Source organism: Nannobrachium achirus (assembly GCF_963921795.1).
Source record: "Nannobrachium achirus genome assembly, chromosome: 13".
Taxonomy (NCBI): Eukaryota; Metazoa; Chordata; class Actinopteri; order Myctophiformes; family Myctophidae; genus Nannobrachium; species Nannobrachium achirus.
The window spans coordinates 30,904,043-30,922,627 of record NC_137833.1 but is presented as its reverse complement, the minus strand read 5'-3'; the positions used below and the strand labels follow the sequence as shown (position 1 = coordinate 30,922,627).

The window sequence follows — 18,585 nt, the reverse complement described above, 5'->3', positions numbered from 1 at the left end:
TGTGTCCCTTTATGCCCGTATATGGAGATATCTGTTTATCTGCGTCCATTTTATGCCCATATATGAGATCTCTGTCGCTTTTAGTTTGTTTCTTCTTTAAGCAGAATACACAGCCTGCTTAAATCTGCATCATTCAAGTCATCCTCCCAGTCCCACGCTTTGTCGCTTGTCTTATGTTTGTTTTTGTCTCTTTTATTTTCTTTTTTGGAGTGGACCCCATGAATGCCCCATCCTTTAATGCAAACCCCAATATACCTGTTGTCATAGGACCCGTTTTGACCATCTGTTAGCCTTTGTCCCCACCCTTTAATGCAAACCCCAATATACCTGTTGTCATAGGACCCGTTTTGACCATCTGTTTGCCTTTGTCCCCTTATGCCCATATATGGAGATCTCTGCACACACAGTACCGGTTGCGGAAAACTCTGATGTCAGACATCAGCTCCGCATTCGGGGATTCATTTTATGCCTATATCTGGAGAAAGCGTGTGCCGGTGGGAAGAACGGTTCTCGAGATTCACATACATACATACACATTCACAGAGATTTTGTGTTGACTCATGTGGCGTACGTGATGTCAGAGCCTTTTATGAAGTGATGTCACAATGACTCAGCGCTTGCGCCGATTTCCTCCGGAACAGCCTGATGTCAACAATCAGCTCCGCATAAGGAGATTCCGAACGTTTCGCGCCGGTTTCGGAAAACCGCGAGTCGGGTCGGGTCGAGGCCCTGCACTGCACTCCGCGCGGCGGCGGGGAACGCGCGTGCCGAATCTGAAGCCGGTGGGACGAACGGTTCTCGAGATACGTGGATTACAAACAAACAAACAGACAGACAGACAGAGATTTGTCGCATTTATAGATAGATATATATATATTTTGGATGCAAACCCCAATATACCTGTTGTCATAGGACCCGTTTTGACCATCTGTTAGCCTTTGTCCCCACCCTTTAATGCAAACCCCAATATACCTGTTGTCATAGGAACCGTTTTGACCATCTGTTTGCCTTCTGTTAGCCTTTGTCCCCACCCTTTAATGCAAACCCCAATATACCTGTTGTCATGTTGTCATAGGACCCGTTTTGACCATCTGTTTGCCTTCTGTTAGCCTTTGTCCCCACCCTTTAATGCAAACCCCAATATATGGAGATCTCTGCACACACAGTACCGGTTGCGGAAAACTCTGATGTCAGACATCAGCTCCGCATTCGGGGATTCATTTTATGCCCATATCTGGAGAACGCGCGTGCCGGTGGGAAGAACGGTTCTCGAGATTCACATACATACACATTCACAGAGATTTTTTGTTGACTCCTGGCGTACGTGATGTCAGAGCCTTTTATGAAGTGATGTCACAATGAGTCAGCGATTGTGCCGATTTCCTCAGGAACAGCCTGATTGTTAACAATCAGCTCCGCGTAAGGAGATTCCGAACGTTTCGCGCCGCTTCGGGAAAACCGCATGCCGAGTCGGGCCGAGGCCCGGCACTGCACTCCGCGCCGCAGCGGGGAACGCACGTGCCGAATCTGAAGCCGGTGGGACGAACGGTTCTCGAGATACGCGGATTACAAACAAACAAACAAACAAACAAACAGACAGAGATTTGTCGCATTTATAGATAGATATTTAGTTTTAGTCATCACAGCTTAGTTTATATTTCGTTTTTATTTAATTTTCGTCAGTGAAAAAAACGTCATAGTTTTAGTTCTTTTCGACAACAGTTCATCTGCCAGGGATCCTACTGTTAATGTTTGTCAAACGCACTGATTTCATCAGTCTGTTATGTGTGTTTTTCTGTTGACGACAGACAAACGACAGGCTCTTCTCAAACCAAGTCATTTTGTTCTACGTTGTTTTGTCTTTATTGGCAGTTTTAATATGTATTTGATATACTAATACTATCCTTGTTACTTTGTGGCACTTAATTTGATTCTTTTTGCTCTATTTACTAGACCGTATACCTGACTAGTGTTCATAGCGCTGACTCTGATCTTGCACTTTATGAGGCTCTAGCTAAGAGCATCTTCTAAATGCCTATATTGCCTAAAGTGCATGTATTCAAAATGTAAAACGTTAGGTATATAAAGGAATCCACCTAGCTGCCCATTCATCTCCCATCCTCTTCATTTACCTTCTCAGGGATTGTGGTACAGTGTGACGTGATGTGGGTTAATTGAATAATAGAGAAGCAGGCTTTTTCAATATATTTTCAAAATGTCCAAAAAAGAAATCATAGATTCTTTTAAATAATTGCCTTACTTTATTAGTCTGATTAACCACTCAAACCCTGTATTTCTACTACGTTGACAATAATGGCGTGTGAAAATAACCGATCTACAAGCTCACCTAACTAACATCACATCACAATGCGTTGTGAGCTTGTAGATCTGCTATTTTCACTATTTTTGTTCATTAATAAGTAACCGCCTAAAAGACAAACGTTTGAGATAATCGTGACATTGCCTTGAAGTCATATCTAGTTAGTATGTTTAAACAAAACCAAGACGTGGGTCTCCTTATCTCCTGCCTCCATAGGCAGATAGGAAGGGCTACAGTGACCCTACATGACCTCTTTGACCCGCTCCCACCAGAGATAGTGTCAAAGGAAATAAAAGCTTCCTTCCCTCTACAGCCAATAGATACCAGTCACACTTTTTCCCACATTGTGTTGCTCTAATGTGTCTCGCAAACACAACATGCTTTTGTCTCTCCTGGTCTTCCAGATACACTTTTTACGGTGTAGCTCTGTAGGAGGCCAGCCGTCTACCAGAGGGTCTGTCTGTCGGTCTGTCTGTCGCTAGTCTCGCAAATTGATCAGCTGAAAGTGTCTTGTGCACCCTGCCAGTATACCAAGGATGGAAATACCTCTCCATGCTTATTTATTTTCATGTGTAATACCTTTTTGAGCGGTGCTAACCGCTTCTACATCTGGCTTTGTCTGTTTTTTACATATGTCATGTGTCTTTGACTGTGTTGTAGCCTACAGTTGTGCTGTTATGTCACAATCAGGGAGGCTGTTCCATTGATGTTAGCTTTGAACCTCTTTGTTAGTCAATTTTTAAGATAGGATTAACTTTATTGATCCCCAAAAGATGAGATCAGATGTTGTAGCAGCAACAGCAGTAAGCACGAAACACATACTGTAGGTTCAGGTAAGAATAGAGAGATAATAAGAATAAGATCAAACATAAATAAAATTGTCTATCTGATTTTGGTCTGACAGAGTTGTGTTAACTGCTGTATATTCTATAACGAAAAAACATCGCATGGATGCACCTGGGACGTATCCTCAGTGATGTAGCCCAATCTCATTGGGGTTTCGGGTCTTGCAACATCATACCCCTCACCTGGGTGACCCAGCCGGGGTTGATCAAGTCCCGACTTACGTCCCAGTAGCTACCCACGATCAGTCCCATTAGGGGAAGACAGGACCATTCACTCCACCACTCCAGAACTACTCTGCCAAGAGTAGGAAGGACTTGGAAGGACTAGGCTCTGTGGATTTGTGTACAGTGTCGTACAGCCTACGGTGGATATCAAATCTATGATTGAATATAAATAAGTCAGCTATCCTTATCACAAGGCATCCGTCTTGGTTCTGTAGTGTACATCCCAGTAGTCCATTTGTAGAGGTTCCAGAGTCAATAAGTCATTCATCCCAGAGAATCATGGAATAGTCATTGCAGACCGTAAGTTCTCATATACTGTATGCTATTATTCCTACCGTAGGAGACGCCGTTTGAAGGAGCGCTCGTTTTATGGTTAGATGTCACAGTTATTGTCCACGACATTACAAGCGGCGCGAAGGCCAGCGGACCTTGGTCCTGCTCTTCGCGCCCGAGCGCCGCAGGCGCGAGTGCCCGCGAAGAGCGGGCCAGGCCGCACGAGTTACGAAGCCGTGGTGAATGCAATCGTTATATTACGGCCTGGGCAAGCCCACGATAAACGCCCGCGCAGTCCAAGTGAGCGCTCCAGAACTCCGCTCCAGCCAATCACAAGCCGCGCCTTCTAATTTATGCAACCGCGTCTCCTACGGTAGGAACCATCGCATACTGTATGGGGGTCAGGCTTGGTTGTGGAGCCTGATGGCTACTGGAAGAAACTGTCCATGTTGCTTTGTTTGGTGCCGGTGGAGGATGATTCAGTGGCTGAATGTGCCTCTACATACAGTAGCTAGCCTTCCTCACCAGCTTGTTCAGTTTGTTAGAATCCCACGTGTTAATATTCTCCCCCAACAAACCATGGCAAAAGCAGCGGACACTTAATAAGCTTTGTTATAAAGAAAAGATGCATCACTGAACTGTAGAAACCAGTTCTTATTCATGATGAAATCGTCACATCTGCATGCCACATTGGTCCCTTCACAGTGACCATACAGTATGTACAGTAAGATTACTCAGATTAGTCTTAAAAAATAACGACTTTTTCACTTTTACTCGAATAGTTTTCAACACAAGTTATCTTTTGAGTAATATTTGAATCAAGTTACAGTGCTTCTACTTTATTAGAGTATTAAGTATTCTTTCCACCTCTACTTCCGGTGCATCGCAGTAAAACACTGCAGATGTAGGCTACACAGTGCGCACATGCAGAAATATGCTTACAAAAGAGGTTTGTCTTCATGTAATTACATCTGGCTTATATGCGGTGAGACTACACGATCTGCACATGTAGGATATTATATTACTCATTTTCTGATGTGTCAGAGAGCTCTTGCTTGGCTTGCTTGGGGGTTTACATGAATGCTTAATGGTCTGCATCTGCTTAGTTGTGTGAAGGGGGCTTAACGCAGTGTTTGGATGAGTTGACAGGTGGTTTGGATGATATGACCCAGGTGAAAATGCTTTGGAAAAATGTTAGTGGCTTGAATTCCTCGTCGATACCTTACTTGAATGTCTTGAATGTGGACATTTTCCTTTTTTTTTATGTGCACATAAGCTGATGCTGCCTGTCCAAGTTTGGATAATAACTTGGACAGGCAGTCCAAGTTATTGTATGCAACAAATACAAGGTGATAATTTGTTTGTCACCTATCCATATTATATTAAAAATGTATGTACGTACGTATAGCCTATATGTGTAAAATAGGGCTTAAGTGGTTACGTTTCTGTAATACTGTAAATTGACATTACTGTCAACAAGGAACTCCCCCGGCGAACAAATTTGTATTTCTCGCTGGGATTTCTCGACAGTGGTGGGGAGAGAGTTGGCTTCGAACATGGGAGTTGATGCTGGCATGCTTCGCCGTCGTTGGTATGTAGCCATTCTGTCAACCGTTAAAGGTCGCTGTTTTCCGCTCTGTGTCTTGGTTCATTTTCACTTGGATAAACCCCAGTGCCTCTTCAGCCTAGGAATTCCACCAAAACATCTGTAGCAGCTGTGTTCGGCAGGCAAATTGTATCCATATTTGACATGGTGAGTTCTTTAAATAGCAAGGTCACTCACAGTGCCAGATTGACATGGGGACAAACTTTATATGCGTTGATTTGTCAGCAATTTTCGACACATGACATATCATACGACAAAGTTGGGCTTAAAACATTTTTCATCTCCTCGCAAATCTTTTGTCTGAACTAGGTGTATCTCCCCTTACCCAAGGATATTAAGACTGCATATGATAAACATACAATAGGCTGTGTATACAGGCAATGTTGCAGTATATCGTTTGGTTTCTATGCGTCAAACTACACATTTCTTAGGGCTCATAACTTACAATAACATACCATTTAAGCCCAAGCTTGTACTGTAGTGTAGATCATTCCTGTGCGTGTGGACCCACACTCCCTGGTAATAAATTAGATCATGTTACTATGATTAGCTTCAGTTTAGTATATAAAAACCATGAGTCTGGAAACCATTGTGCACGCAAGGTAAGAGGCCACAGTAGGCTCACAAGGCTAGGTCCAACTTCTACGTTTCTGAGCTTAGTTTCTAAGCTCAGAACAATCTTCAGTCATTGGTTTGATCATACTAATTCAGAGCAATTGACTCAAGTGTTAACGAGCCTTATCACTGCCAAAGAGGAAATGTCAGTACATCTGCACAGCACTGTTGCTTAAGACACTGCAAAGCTGTTGCAAAACATTGATTCAAGAGCTATTACAAAATATATATATTTTCTTTTCTTTTTTAGAATATGAGGAATTTTAAAGACAGGAAGTAGAGATGGACAGCTGTTAACTCGTCACCCTGTCTGAACTAGTGATGTGAAACATCTGCAGATGTTGGAGACCACAGCTCAGGCCCTGCTCTATAGGAACCGCATCGAGTTTGTCTGTCTGTCTGTCTGTCTGTCTGTCTGTCTGTCTGTTTGTTTGTTTGTTTGTATGGATGACTGCTCAGCAGTTGGTGACTCTGCAGTAATTAGCTCCTTGAGGGATACTGGAGAGACCAAAATCGCAGTTGAAAAAAGGGTGAAAGCGAAATTACTCAGAGACTGACAAACAGCCATTGACATCGTGTTGGAGCTGTGCGGTTCATATATCAAAGGACGTAGTAAATGAAAGATGAAGGCCCCCGAACAAACATATTTTGCATTCCAATTCTCCCTTCCTTAATTGTCATGTTCTGGGGGCTTTGAATTACTGTCAGTCATCATAAAAACTGTGAACAAATTGTTCTATTGCTATGGACTTTGCTAAGGTCCTGATTTTTTTGTAAAACATCAAAGGGGGGGGGGGCAGCTTTGGCTGGCATTGAGTCTAGTGGTGTGGTTCACAGTAGATAATACAACACAGCCTGTGGCCATCGGTTAACCAGACCTTACCGCCCAGTGGTACGCTAGCCTTTTCTCTCCCCCGGTTCTCTTTGGAACCGCTTATGTAACTTGCTCTTGACCTCAGACTCAGAAGGTGTTGCCATTCACAGGAGCTGGTGGTGATGGGGGCACCGGGGTCGTACTACTGGACCGGGACGATTAAGGTGTACAACCTGACCTCCGACACCTTCTACAACCCAAACAAAGAGGAAGTTGATTCCCACAGATACAGCTACCTTGGTGAGAGCGTGTTAATAGTGTTCATTTATTAATTCATTTGAAATTCTGAGAGTTTGTGCACTTCACTCTCAGAGTTAAAGGGAAACTTGGCAGATCTTCAACCTAAATCTTATTGTTTTTGATGTGAGGAGATCAATAATACGTCTTCTGTGTATTTCTCCACAAAAGTAGGCCTATCTCATTTCACAATATTCCACATGCCCGATGTTGTGTCTGACACGGTTTGACGTCAGCATTTCACTACACAGAAGATATTATTTTCGCCACATTTATTATTGAACTCTTCACCTTTGAGCAATGGAGATTTACGTTGGACAATTTTTCCTTTAACACATGAGGACTTAACTATGTGTGCTTATTTGTGCTGGTCTTGGTCAAATGACACTGTGAATTCACCCCAACCGTCTGTGCCTATGTGTCTTGTGTCTCTCCAGGCTATGCAGTGACTGCAGGACATTTTTCGTCTCCTCATGTGATAGACGTTGCTGCCGGAGCGCCTCAGCACAGTGGCAGTGGGAAAGTACGCACTTTGTTTATGTTTGGCTTTGTCTTGTCATTTGCAGATACAGGCAGTGGTGCAAAAAATTACTCATTTTCTTTTAACTTAAAAGTAAGTAAAAGTGCAATGTAGAACTACTCGGTTACAAGTAGAAGTATGGAATTCAAAGTTTACTTGGGTAACAGTACAAAAGCATCAAAATGTACTTAAAGTACCAAAAGTTGAAAATACTCATTATGCAGAATGTCCCATTTAAAAAGTTTACAAATGTAAAATGTATTTTGAAAATGGCAGATCTACAAGCTTACAATGTGTTGCAACGCACTGTAATGGCCAAAATGTATATAGGGCTGAAATGGTTAATGTATGTTTTGTAATAATAATCAAAATCTACAAAGTAACTAGTACCTACACTTTTTAATCTGAGATGTAGAGGAGTCAGAGTGAATGTACTGAGAATTGGAAATGCTCAAGTAAAGTAAAATAATGAGTCAGAGATCCATCTTTGCTCTCTCATTTCCTTTCTTCTCTCTCTCTCTCTCTCTCTCTCTCTCTCTCTCTCTCTCCTACCACCCAGGTTTACATTTTCAAAATTGACGGTGTATCGTTGGTGAAGAGTTTTCAAGCCTCAGGGAAAATGGTATGAGCCAGCTCCTAATCTATGTTAACAGTGTTCTGACACAGGAATGTTTCTAATCTCAATACACATTTTCAAGCAGAAGCAGTAATATCCCCTTTTCTCTTTGTATATACTGTAATGTTTTTATGGTGATATTAATAATGAACACATAGGATAGACCCCCATTCCTATATCCTATAGTACAGGGGTTTTCAAACCTTTTAAGGCCGTGACCCCCAAAATAAAAATATTTGAACTGGGGACCCCCACCCTGAAAAGCACTTGGAATTGTAGGTATAACATTTAACGTGACTCGGTTCCACAGATAAATATTGTGGAAATAGCAGATCTACATGCTCACAACGCCTCGCGTTGTGCAGCAGAGGCGTCTGAACAAGTGTGCAGAGGCGTCCGCACACTGTATAAATGTGCAGATACTCTGTATACACTTATGTAGGTTTGTTTACCGTTGAGTGAGACATTTTTTTTTTACATTAAGTAATCATCTGGGGACCCCACAAAATAATTTGGGGACCCAACTTGGGGTCCCGACCCCAAGTTTGAGAACCACTGCTATAGTAGTAGCAGTAGTATTGTAATAATACTTTTTTATTAATGACAATTTGCTATTTTAATTTACAAAATAATAATCAACTGTAATACGCTATGAATACTGAATGTATAATTGGTTGAGCATACCTTACTTTTTGTTTTAATAAAAGAGAATACGACAGCATCTATTTAGACTTCTCCTGCCATGAGATGGAGTGGTTGATGGTGGTGATACAGGGCAGACGTGCTACGGTGATTGTTTGGTTACTAAAGAACCACACTGTTTACATCTATGCTCAGTGTTTAGAGAGCAACAGTGGTTCAGCAACCAGAGCCAGGGAGGTAGCTAATACGTTCTCTGTGCGGATAAATAACAGAAAATCAGGGCAGATCTACAGACCTAAGATGTGTAAATATTACTTTTAATATTGGTCCAGATATGAAAGCGAAAACAAATCCAGGTCAGATTGCGCATGAACTCAGAAGAACTGCCATGTCTCTAGGGGGACGAGGGTGGAAATTGGACCTCCTTTGGCATAATGTGATCTGACCCAATGTTCTGTGTGGCTCGCCTTGGTTCCAGATGGGCTCTTACTTTGGCTCCTCATTGTGTGCAGTTGATCTGAACCAGGACGGCCTGTCGGATCTGCTGGTGGGGGCACCCATGCACAGTCAGCTCCGGGACGAGGGCCAGGTGTCTGTGTACCTCAGCAGGGGCAACGTAAGTGGCACCGAGGGGTCAGCGTGGGAACACGATATCATAACTTGACAGTTTATTGTACTACACAGGCTTTGTGTAAAGCCTCCACCGTATCTGGATTTGATACCGTACAGAAGCAGTTATCTCTGTCACTCTTCTAAATGTGTATTTGCCTTTCTGGATTGTGGACCGCTGAGCTCCGTTTATATTTGATGTAAATCAGACCATCAATGTTATGATAATGTTATTACGATAAAGCAGTGGAACATTATTTGTTTCACTAGTGATATCATTGAATCTATTAAGATGAGGGCTTCTGTCTCCAAATGCTTTACCTGCGATGCGTTATTGCTGGCATGTTTTAACTGCACTGTTTGGTTCTTTGTGCGTTTTGACGCAACGCCAAATTACTTCAACGGAGGTTGATGTCATGTCATTACTTTTATTTTATCAGAGAAGAATATAAAATATTAACAAATAGTGAGAGTTCTGTGGCGAGAGTTTGCAAGTGTAACCAAATGGACCCATGAGGGTCAATTTGATTACATTTGTAAACTCTTGCAACATTACGGGCACAGATGCTTCCAAAACGCTTCACAAGACAACTCTTCAGAATCTACAGCTTAGTAGGCTAATACCGATATTGACCAATAGCGGCCATTACCGATATGTGGCCGATATACCAGTGCATCCATAGTTTTTAATTGTTTACAATGGGAGTGCTGCATATTTATGCTTTACTGGAAAGGTGACAAGGCGCTAAGCGTCTATTCTGTTTTTGTCTGGTGGTTGCCCAGAGTTGAAATATTTTCAACTGCAGACATTTGGACAAGAGCACCTTGCATTTTCAGCTGGGAAAAAAGTGCTGGTGGACACACACACAGTGTTATGCATGTCTAAAAATGTCTATGTGATGCAAGAGAGGACAGTAGCTCACGCAAACAATGATTTTGGTGCCAATGCATTTCTACCTAGGTATTTCTGATGGGCCCTTCAGGGTTTCACATTGTGTACTATATCAGTGGTTCTCAACCTTTTCAGGCCGCGACCCCCAAAATAATCATATTCCAACTGGGGACCCCCCACCCTGATGAGCACTAAGAGTTGAGGCATTTTGTAATAGCAGATCTACGGCTATTTTCACCATTTCTGCCTCTAATATTTGATAATTTGGCCAATGTTTAATTTGTAATTTTAGAGGTTTTAAATTGTCATTTTAGAAATGTGCATATACCTCTATATACATATACACTTAAACTTTATGTTGGTATGTTTACTGTTGAGTGAGAAAACAATGTTGCACATTAAGTTGATCATCTGGGGACCGCCCAAAATAATTTGGACCCCCCCCCCCCTGGGGGTCCCGACCCACAGGTTGAGAACCACTGTACTATATTACTGCTCTCATTTCATGCTTTCTGTTGATCTTCTCAGGGGGTGATGGAGGAGGCTGGCCTCCTGAGCGGTGACAACGCCTATAATGCACACTTTGGAGAATGCATCGCCTCAATCGGAGACATCGATGACGACGGTTATCAAGGTCGGCTATTTCCTAATCCCTTCTGATGGCTTTAATGAAGGTTTCCTTTTTTACAAGTCACTGCTCAGTGGTCATAGAGAGCCCAAGAACCAAGAGAACCTTAATCTGATATGGTCAGACGGTTCATAGTCTTCACTATTATTAATTCATAATTTAGTTTAATATTAGACCACAACAATAACAGTAAATGTTGAGATGGTCTTCCCTGAAGGGATAATCAGCAACTGTTGCCCCTGTGAGTGTAACATGACCCAAATACAACCACACGGAGACTGGAGACACACTTTTAAACTGTTGCTTTTTTCTTTCCTGGCACTGGGTGCCATTGGCTCATAAAGCTTCTGGCCTGGCGTACATACGCCTCACACTCAAGAGCTTGAGAGACTGGCATCCGTCCCCTGGACTCATCTTTTGTCTCAGATGATATGCTCTAAAGCTTGCAGCCTGGCACAGTGTTGTCTGGAGCATACTGTCCTTTGGGTATTATATCTCATTAGACTTTGTGGTGTGGAGAAAGATTTAGACCAGCGTCATAGCTGACATTAATCTGCCTTTCGAAAGTAGCTGCTGTAATTTAATTTGAAAGAGCTACTCTAGAAGTCATGATACGCCTTCAGTTTGACTCAGAAGAACAAATAGCCTGGTTGACTCTAGTCTGTCAAGTAAGTTGATTATACTCTAATTTGTAATAAAAGAGTGACATTCAAACACTGTTACCCACCACCACTTTATTACACTGTGGCGCCGAAGGGGGTCAGTGGTCTAGAAGGGCATTTGTCTGTACCTCTGTATCTATAGCACCCACAACAATAGACCAATCAGAGCGCAGCTCAAGCTGCCTCGTGCATACAGCGTCACATGCTGATGTCTAAGCCTAGGGCTGTCACGATTATGACATTTTACATGACGATTAATTGTCACTCAAATAATTGCGATTAACGATTTAATTGTGTATTTGTTGTTGAGAATTACATTTCTGTTTGGCTTTTAGGCTTTGAAGTTGCACATGGCACATAACTTAAATACCCAAAGACATTACTGACATATTTGACAACGTTATACTTAGAAAAGAACATTGATAGTGGAAATATTTCCATGACTTTTTTAAAGTGTTTGAAATTATATTAACATTTCTCAACATGGAAACGATCATGACGATTATGCAGAATAATTGCGATTACCTCAAATAATTGCGATTAGACGATTATGTAATAATTGTGACAGCCCTACCTACGCCAATCACAGCCAGGCTCCGTAGGCAGAGTTATCGATGTTGTTGGCAAACAAAGCTCAGTTTAGCGCGTTAGCACATCATTGGTTATGTATAGGGAATGCAAGATACTCATCACTGTAGCCCAGTAATAAAGGACATAAATTCTCCCACTACAATAAGAAATGTTTTTTCAATTTAACTCATATGCTGCCATTTAACAATACCTTCGTACTCTTTAACTGCCATTCGTCTCCATAGACTTCCATGTAATTCATAGTGCACGGATCATGCACACCCATGCCTAGATAATGCACCACGTGTGTCCACATTGCTCACAGCTTTCAAACAAAAAAATCCGAATGGAAATCCGTTCAGGCATTCATGAGATAGCAGCCATTATGTTTTACACTGTTGTGAGCTTGGAGGTCTGCTACCTGAGTTGTATGGGGGTTGTATGGGGGTTAAACAAGCAATTTCGCGATCGCTATCATGCCTACTAACGTTTTTGGGGTCCCAAAACATTTTTTGAAAAAAAAAAATTTTTGAAAAAAAAAATTTTTTTTCTCAAAATGGCGGAAATTCTCGGGTTCCTCGGGCGTGGCAGGGAGGGACATCGCGAAATTCTCGGGTTCCTCGGGTTTGGCAGGGTATGCAAACTATTATGTTGGGGGGAATCGAGCCAGATGTGTGCGAGATAAGAGTTAATTAATTTACTGTCTATGTTTTTTCTAAGTGCACAGGGAATCCACACCATTATTTCTTTTCTTTTCTTTTCTTTTTTCCCTTACAATAACATTGGCTCCAGCCAAGAAATGCCTTTGTTTAGAAAAGGAAAGTGCATATATGGACTTTCTCCTGAGATGGCATAAGGAGAGGTTGTTTCATTCCCTTCGCCAACTCTTTATGGCCTTGTTTCCACTCTCTCAGAGGTCTTACCAGGTTTTATAGCCACTGACAACACTTAAAGTGTCTATTAAGAGAGCTACAGTACCAGCATGCTTCCCAAGGCACTGACTGGCTTTAAGTAAACACAGGGTTAATGACACACACACACACGCACGCACGCACTACGTGGCGCACACGCGTGCTCGCTCGCTCGCTTGCGCACACACACACACACACACACACACACACACACACACACACACACACACACACACAAACTAGGGCAATAACCAAAAAGTCGACAAGTCGTCTTCAATACACAAGTCGACTCCCACCAGGGAAAGTCGAAAGTCGAAAAAACAAACTAAAAACATCATTATTTGTGCTCCATGTATGCCTGTGTACAGCATTAAACCGTAGGATTGCTTATTGTCAAGGACAGAATGATTCTCTCCTTTTCCAACTGTATTCTCTCAATGGAATTAAGCATGTGGTTTCGGGTTTTGTCCCCCGTTCACCAAGGTCAATGATTTCAACTCAACTTTTTACTGAGTCGAGTCGACTTGCAAATATCACAAGTCGTTAATGCCCTAACACACACACACACACACACACACACACACACACACACACACACACACACACACACACACACACACACACACACACGCACACACCTCGAGGGCTATTGACCATTTTCCATATTAACCACTTTCGTCCCGGCTTCCCTATTTTGGGCACGTTATATTATAAGTCTGTGCATTGTCCTCTGTCTTAGCGTTATCCTCTGTTCTTCCGCAGATGTTGCTATAGGAGCTCCGAAAGAGGATGATTATGGTGGTGCAGTCTATATCTACCACGGGGACGCCACAGGAATCATCAGCAAATACTCCATGGTAAAGATGCTTTATACAGACACACATTCTGCCAATGGCCCATACTGTACCTTGATGCTATTAGTTCATGCAAAAACCACTATGTCATATGAACTACAATGCGGTGATCATGAGGTATCTTCTAGTTACTGTAGGGCAGGGGTCTTCAACAGGTTTTTTTTTCTCCTTTTTTATATTACCGTAACCACTTGGACCCTAGTGTCCATATTCTGCGAACTTTAGCCAAAAATAGCAGAACTACAAGGTCACAACGCCTCGCAGCGCGAGGCATTGTGAGCTTGTAGATCGGCTATTTTCGGCAAAGAGCTTTGTTGTAGAGGGGGAAAAGAGCAGACTAAGTACAGAGTGAAAGGTCAACTTTATTGACGGTTCAAGTGGTTAAATATCTGAAAACAAATTGACATGAATCCAAAATACACTGATGATTGTGCTCCTAAGGGGTCCTTGGCCTGAAAACATTGAAGACCCCTGCTGTAAGGCTTTTAAGTGTCTCGTCTGTTGGGTGAAAACCTCATACAGTATGTTACTTTTCAGGATTCAAATTCAGCAACAGCAAAAGCAGCAGTTCTGCTTCTTTTGATGCTTTTTTGTGACGCTGTAGTATGATCAAGTTGTGCATTCAATTACAGAAAAAAACCCAAAACAAGTTCAAATATGGAGATATGAGGTTTCTACCCGACATCAACGATCTATATCATCATCCATATATAGTGATGTACTTCCAAGTGAAATAGGCAGGCTGGACATAACTTAACTAGGAGGAATTTGATTAGAATTTTGACAAATGGGCGGATGGGCATCCAGATACAGGTGGTGTAGGGGTGTGGGGATTGCATGCGGTTTGAATCCTTCACAACACTTGGCCCAGAGTTCCAACCAAACACAACTGGCCATGTTCACTGCAGGATGCAGGATCCAGACAGGGAAGGTTTGATCTCTGTCCCTGCACTAGCGCCTCCTAGAGGTTGGTCATGGAGCCTGGGGCAGTGACAGAGTAACAGGGAGGGACTGACAGCATGATGTGTTACACCCTCCCTCCCCTGTCAGGGGAAAGCAAGCGGTTGGTGATGTCATGTATCAGAGGAGACACTGTTTCCCAAACAGTAGGTCGGGACTTGTGGGTCGCTGACAAATTTGTATGGGTCAGAAGTAGTGAAAATAGGCAATCTACAAGCTCACAACGTGGCGCAAAGTGACGCGTTGTGAGCTTGTAGATCTGCTGTTTTCACTAGTTTGGGTCTTGGACAAACGTCTAATTTCTCTTTTGGGTCACAAGCGAAAAAGCTTGGGAACCACTGGTCTATAAGCTCCCCAAGATCAAACTGTAGGGGATGTGGAATTGGCATAACAACTAAATTGCGAGAGGAAAAGATGAAGAATTAGTACAGTTTGAAGTTGAAGAATGATTGGATTTGGTGGACTTCATATTATTGTTTGAAATTATTTGGTTCAAGCCTAGGTAAACATGCATCCTTTTTGTTTTAAAACATGATAGGATTTATAAGAATACAAAGCCGTATTTTTAAGTCGGCGCACAGAATTGTCGAGAACTTAGAGTAAAGTGGTTGAAAGGGCAATTTTCATTTCATCTCGACATCAACGAGAACACTTGCGCATGTGTGTGTGTTGGAAGGAGCAGTTGCTGCTGGATGTTGAAACTCATTGAGTAATGTGTGGTGAGGACCCAGGTGGCCGTGGAACCCTGGGAATAGATTTTCCACCCACATAATTCTGCATGAAGAGCAAGCAGTTTCTTCAAGAGCTTGTTTTCATTAGTGACTACAAAGCCATCTCCGCGCTGAAAACCAGAAGATCTTAAGCTCCCACATACAGCAGTCCATCATCGCTACCGAGATATTCTGTGGCAAAAGCCGGTAGTCTCCCTTCTAGCGGGAACAACCTCATTTTTATTGAGGGATTAAGGAACAGAAAGCGGTCCATCTTGGTAGCAACCTATAAGCAGAGGTGTTAAGCTTGTAAGTGTTGTAAGACATCCCGGTGGGGTACTGACAGATCAGTGTGTGTTATTGATGGAAGCAATATGTCTGTTGAGCTTAAATCTTTGGTTTTATGATGATCTATTATCCAACTAAAAATAGCTGATCTACAAGCTCACAACGTCTCGCATTTGTGACACTTTATGACCTTGTAGACCGGCGATTATTTTGCTCTTACGTGTACGATGAAGTAGGGTGTAAGAGCCATATTTGATTTGTATTACGTCACTAAAGGGTATGGTCAAGGCCAAGGCTGGCCAGGTACTTAATGTGGTGTCAATCAAGCGCAGGTGTTAAGAAGCAAACGGTTGTTGACTGTGCCCTGTGACTGTGATCAAGAGTTTGTGGACTGTATTCTCTTCCAATTTTGGTTGGAAGAGAAAATAAATAACTGTATTACGAACGTTATAGTCAGCAACCAGTAGTGTTAAGGTCTTTGCCACTACATACAGTAGGGCTTACATGTAGGTGTTTAATGTGGGGAGTTATGTTATGTCGCTAACTCTCTGTGTGTCATGCTAGCCATGTTAGAGCTATAGATTATGGACTTGAAGGTGCGTAGCGGTGGTCTGGCATGTTTAGCCCATTGACTACGACTTACAGCGTATTGCTCGTGCTAAGCATTTTCCATAACACTGTTTTATTTTACAACGAAACGACTGGATTCCACATTGAGATAGGTGGTCCAACACACTAAGTATCATTGTGTGGTTACCGTTTGAGAAATGTTCATTATTGTTGCTTTTTCCTGCATGTTAAAGTGTGGATTGAATGAAACAGTTAGACAATTCTTTTTTACTATAGTCCATGGAAAAGGTCCACGACTTAGAAACTGCACAATGATGTATAGCTGGCATTGAGTTGATTATATGTATGTTCAATAATGTTTTAATGACTTGGGAGAAAATGGAAAGAAACACAAAATCTAAAAAAATAATGCCATAATCAGGAAATGGGTCTGTGTTTTACAGTATGTACAGTATGATAGGCCAAAGACATAGTTACATACGTATATTGACGCTGTCCTTTAATTAGCCAGTAGCTATGCCCCTCCCAAAAAGCTTTTGTCCAATGCTAGCTTAGAATAACTTCCTGCTTGCCAAGGTTTGCCTTGGCAACAGCCTTGGCAAGCTGCCGGTTGCTAAGCTAGCATTGGACAAAAGCTTTTAGGGGAGGGGCATAGCTACTGGCTAATTACTGCCAGCTATGCTAAAATGTAGTACTGTATTCTCTCAGTGGTGTAAAGTACTTTTACTTCTGCTCCACTACATCTCTGAAGTTACTAATTATGAGTACTTTCTACTTTGGGTACATTTTGATGCCAATTCCTTTGTACTTTTATTCAAGTAAATGTTGAATTCCGGACTGACTTTAACAGAGTATTTCTACATTGCAGTATTGATACTTTAGTAAGTAAGAAATGTAAGAGTCCTTTTTTCCACCACTGTATTCTCTTCATGGTGCTGTTTAGTGTTTTGAAGGTTTTCATTCATTTGCTGTTGTTGCAGAGGCTGTCTGGACGAAGTGTAAACCCTGGCCTGCAGATGTTTGGCCAGTCCATCTCTGGCAACGTGGACATGGACGGCAACGGATACGCCGGTAATAAAAACCCTCTAACGCTTTAATTGCCAAAACAGCGGGCATAATGTACTGTATGTCTGGTGATAAAATGCAACACATCCAAGAGGAGCTTAATTGCCAACACAGCGTGCATAGTGTATGTCTGGTGATGAAATGCAACACATCCAAGTGGATCTTAATTTAATGTTGGGATTCATATTTGATCCTGGTTCTCAGTGGTAATATAGTGGTGAGACAAGCCTCGTGATGCAGTCAGAAGCATCTTGTTTACTGCATTCCACAGTGGACCTTCAGTCTTCAGCCAGCATAACTAACTAACTAACAAGCTGGTGCCGCAGTGTGAAAGTCCTCTGTGCTTTGTTAACGCTATTTATTACAGGTGTAAAAGTGTAAAAATCTGATGCGCTAACATTTACACAAAAGTACATTTGATACATCCTGTATAAAGCAACAACAACAACAACCCCTTTAACGGTTTTACCATTGCCATGCTTTGTTTTGTTTTTGTTACAGATGTCACTATTGGAGCTTTCATGTCAGATAGCGTGGTGCTGTTGAGGTGAGTAAAGGAGTCTGGACGGAGGGTGGTGGGGTTTGTCGCGCACTTGAAAACAGTTGATCTACAAGTTCACAACAAATTGCAATGCGAAGCATTCTGCATGTGTTCGCACCAAGTATAACCATATCCTTGTTATCGTCTCTGTCGGGTGGAAACCTCGTATGTCCAAATCTGTTACTTTTCAGGATTCAAATTTTACGTAAAAAAAAGTAGCAGATCGACAAGCTCAAAACGCGTTTCGAGCTTGTCGATCTGCCACTTTTGATGCTTTTGCGTGACGCTGTACTAGCATAAATTGTGGAAATTCTGGAATTTTCTGGCCAGGACAGCAAGGTTATAGTTGTGGTGGTTTAGAAAGGTTGTTTTAAACTTTATCTTTGTAGTTATAGTCATAGTCATAGGTATAGTTACGTACAGTAGTTATAGTGCTTGGTGTGTGAACGACGACCCTTAAATCAGGCTTTAATGTCCGGTGTTTTCCCACATTGTGTGGGCGGGGTTTGTGTGTGTGTGTGTGTGTGTGTGTGTGTGTTCGTGCGTGTGCGT

At 42.2% G+C, this 18,585-nt stretch overlaps 1 protein-coding gene across 2 annotated transcripts in view; it reads left to right on the top strand.

Annotated features, from left to right (window-relative positions):
- itga9 (integrin, alpha 9) overlaps positions 1-18,585 on the top strand; it is a 96,439-nt gene that overhangs the window by 12,542 nt on the left and 65,312 nt on the right. For both annotated transcript variants that reach the window (XR_013962630.1, XM_080739885.1), the window contains exons 6-13: positions 6,869-6,998; positions 7,433-7,518; positions 8,075-8,137; positions 9,252-9,389; positions 10,803-10,908; positions 13,808-13,902; positions 17,408-17,498; positions 17,994-18,039. Coding sequence is in view for 1 of the 2 variants with exons in the window: in XM_080739885.1 (XP_080596011.1) it covers positions 6,869-6,998; positions 7,433-7,518; positions 8,075-8,137; positions 9,252-9,389; positions 10,803-10,908; positions 13,808-13,902; positions 17,408-17,498; positions 17,994-18,039 (755 nt within the window). In the remaining variant the exon portion in view is untranslated. The remainder of the gene's footprint in view (positions 1-6,868; positions 6,999-7,432; positions 7,519-8,074; positions 8,138-9,251; positions 9,390-10,802; positions 10,909-13,807; positions 13,903-17,407; positions 17,499-17,993; positions 18,040-18,585) is intronic.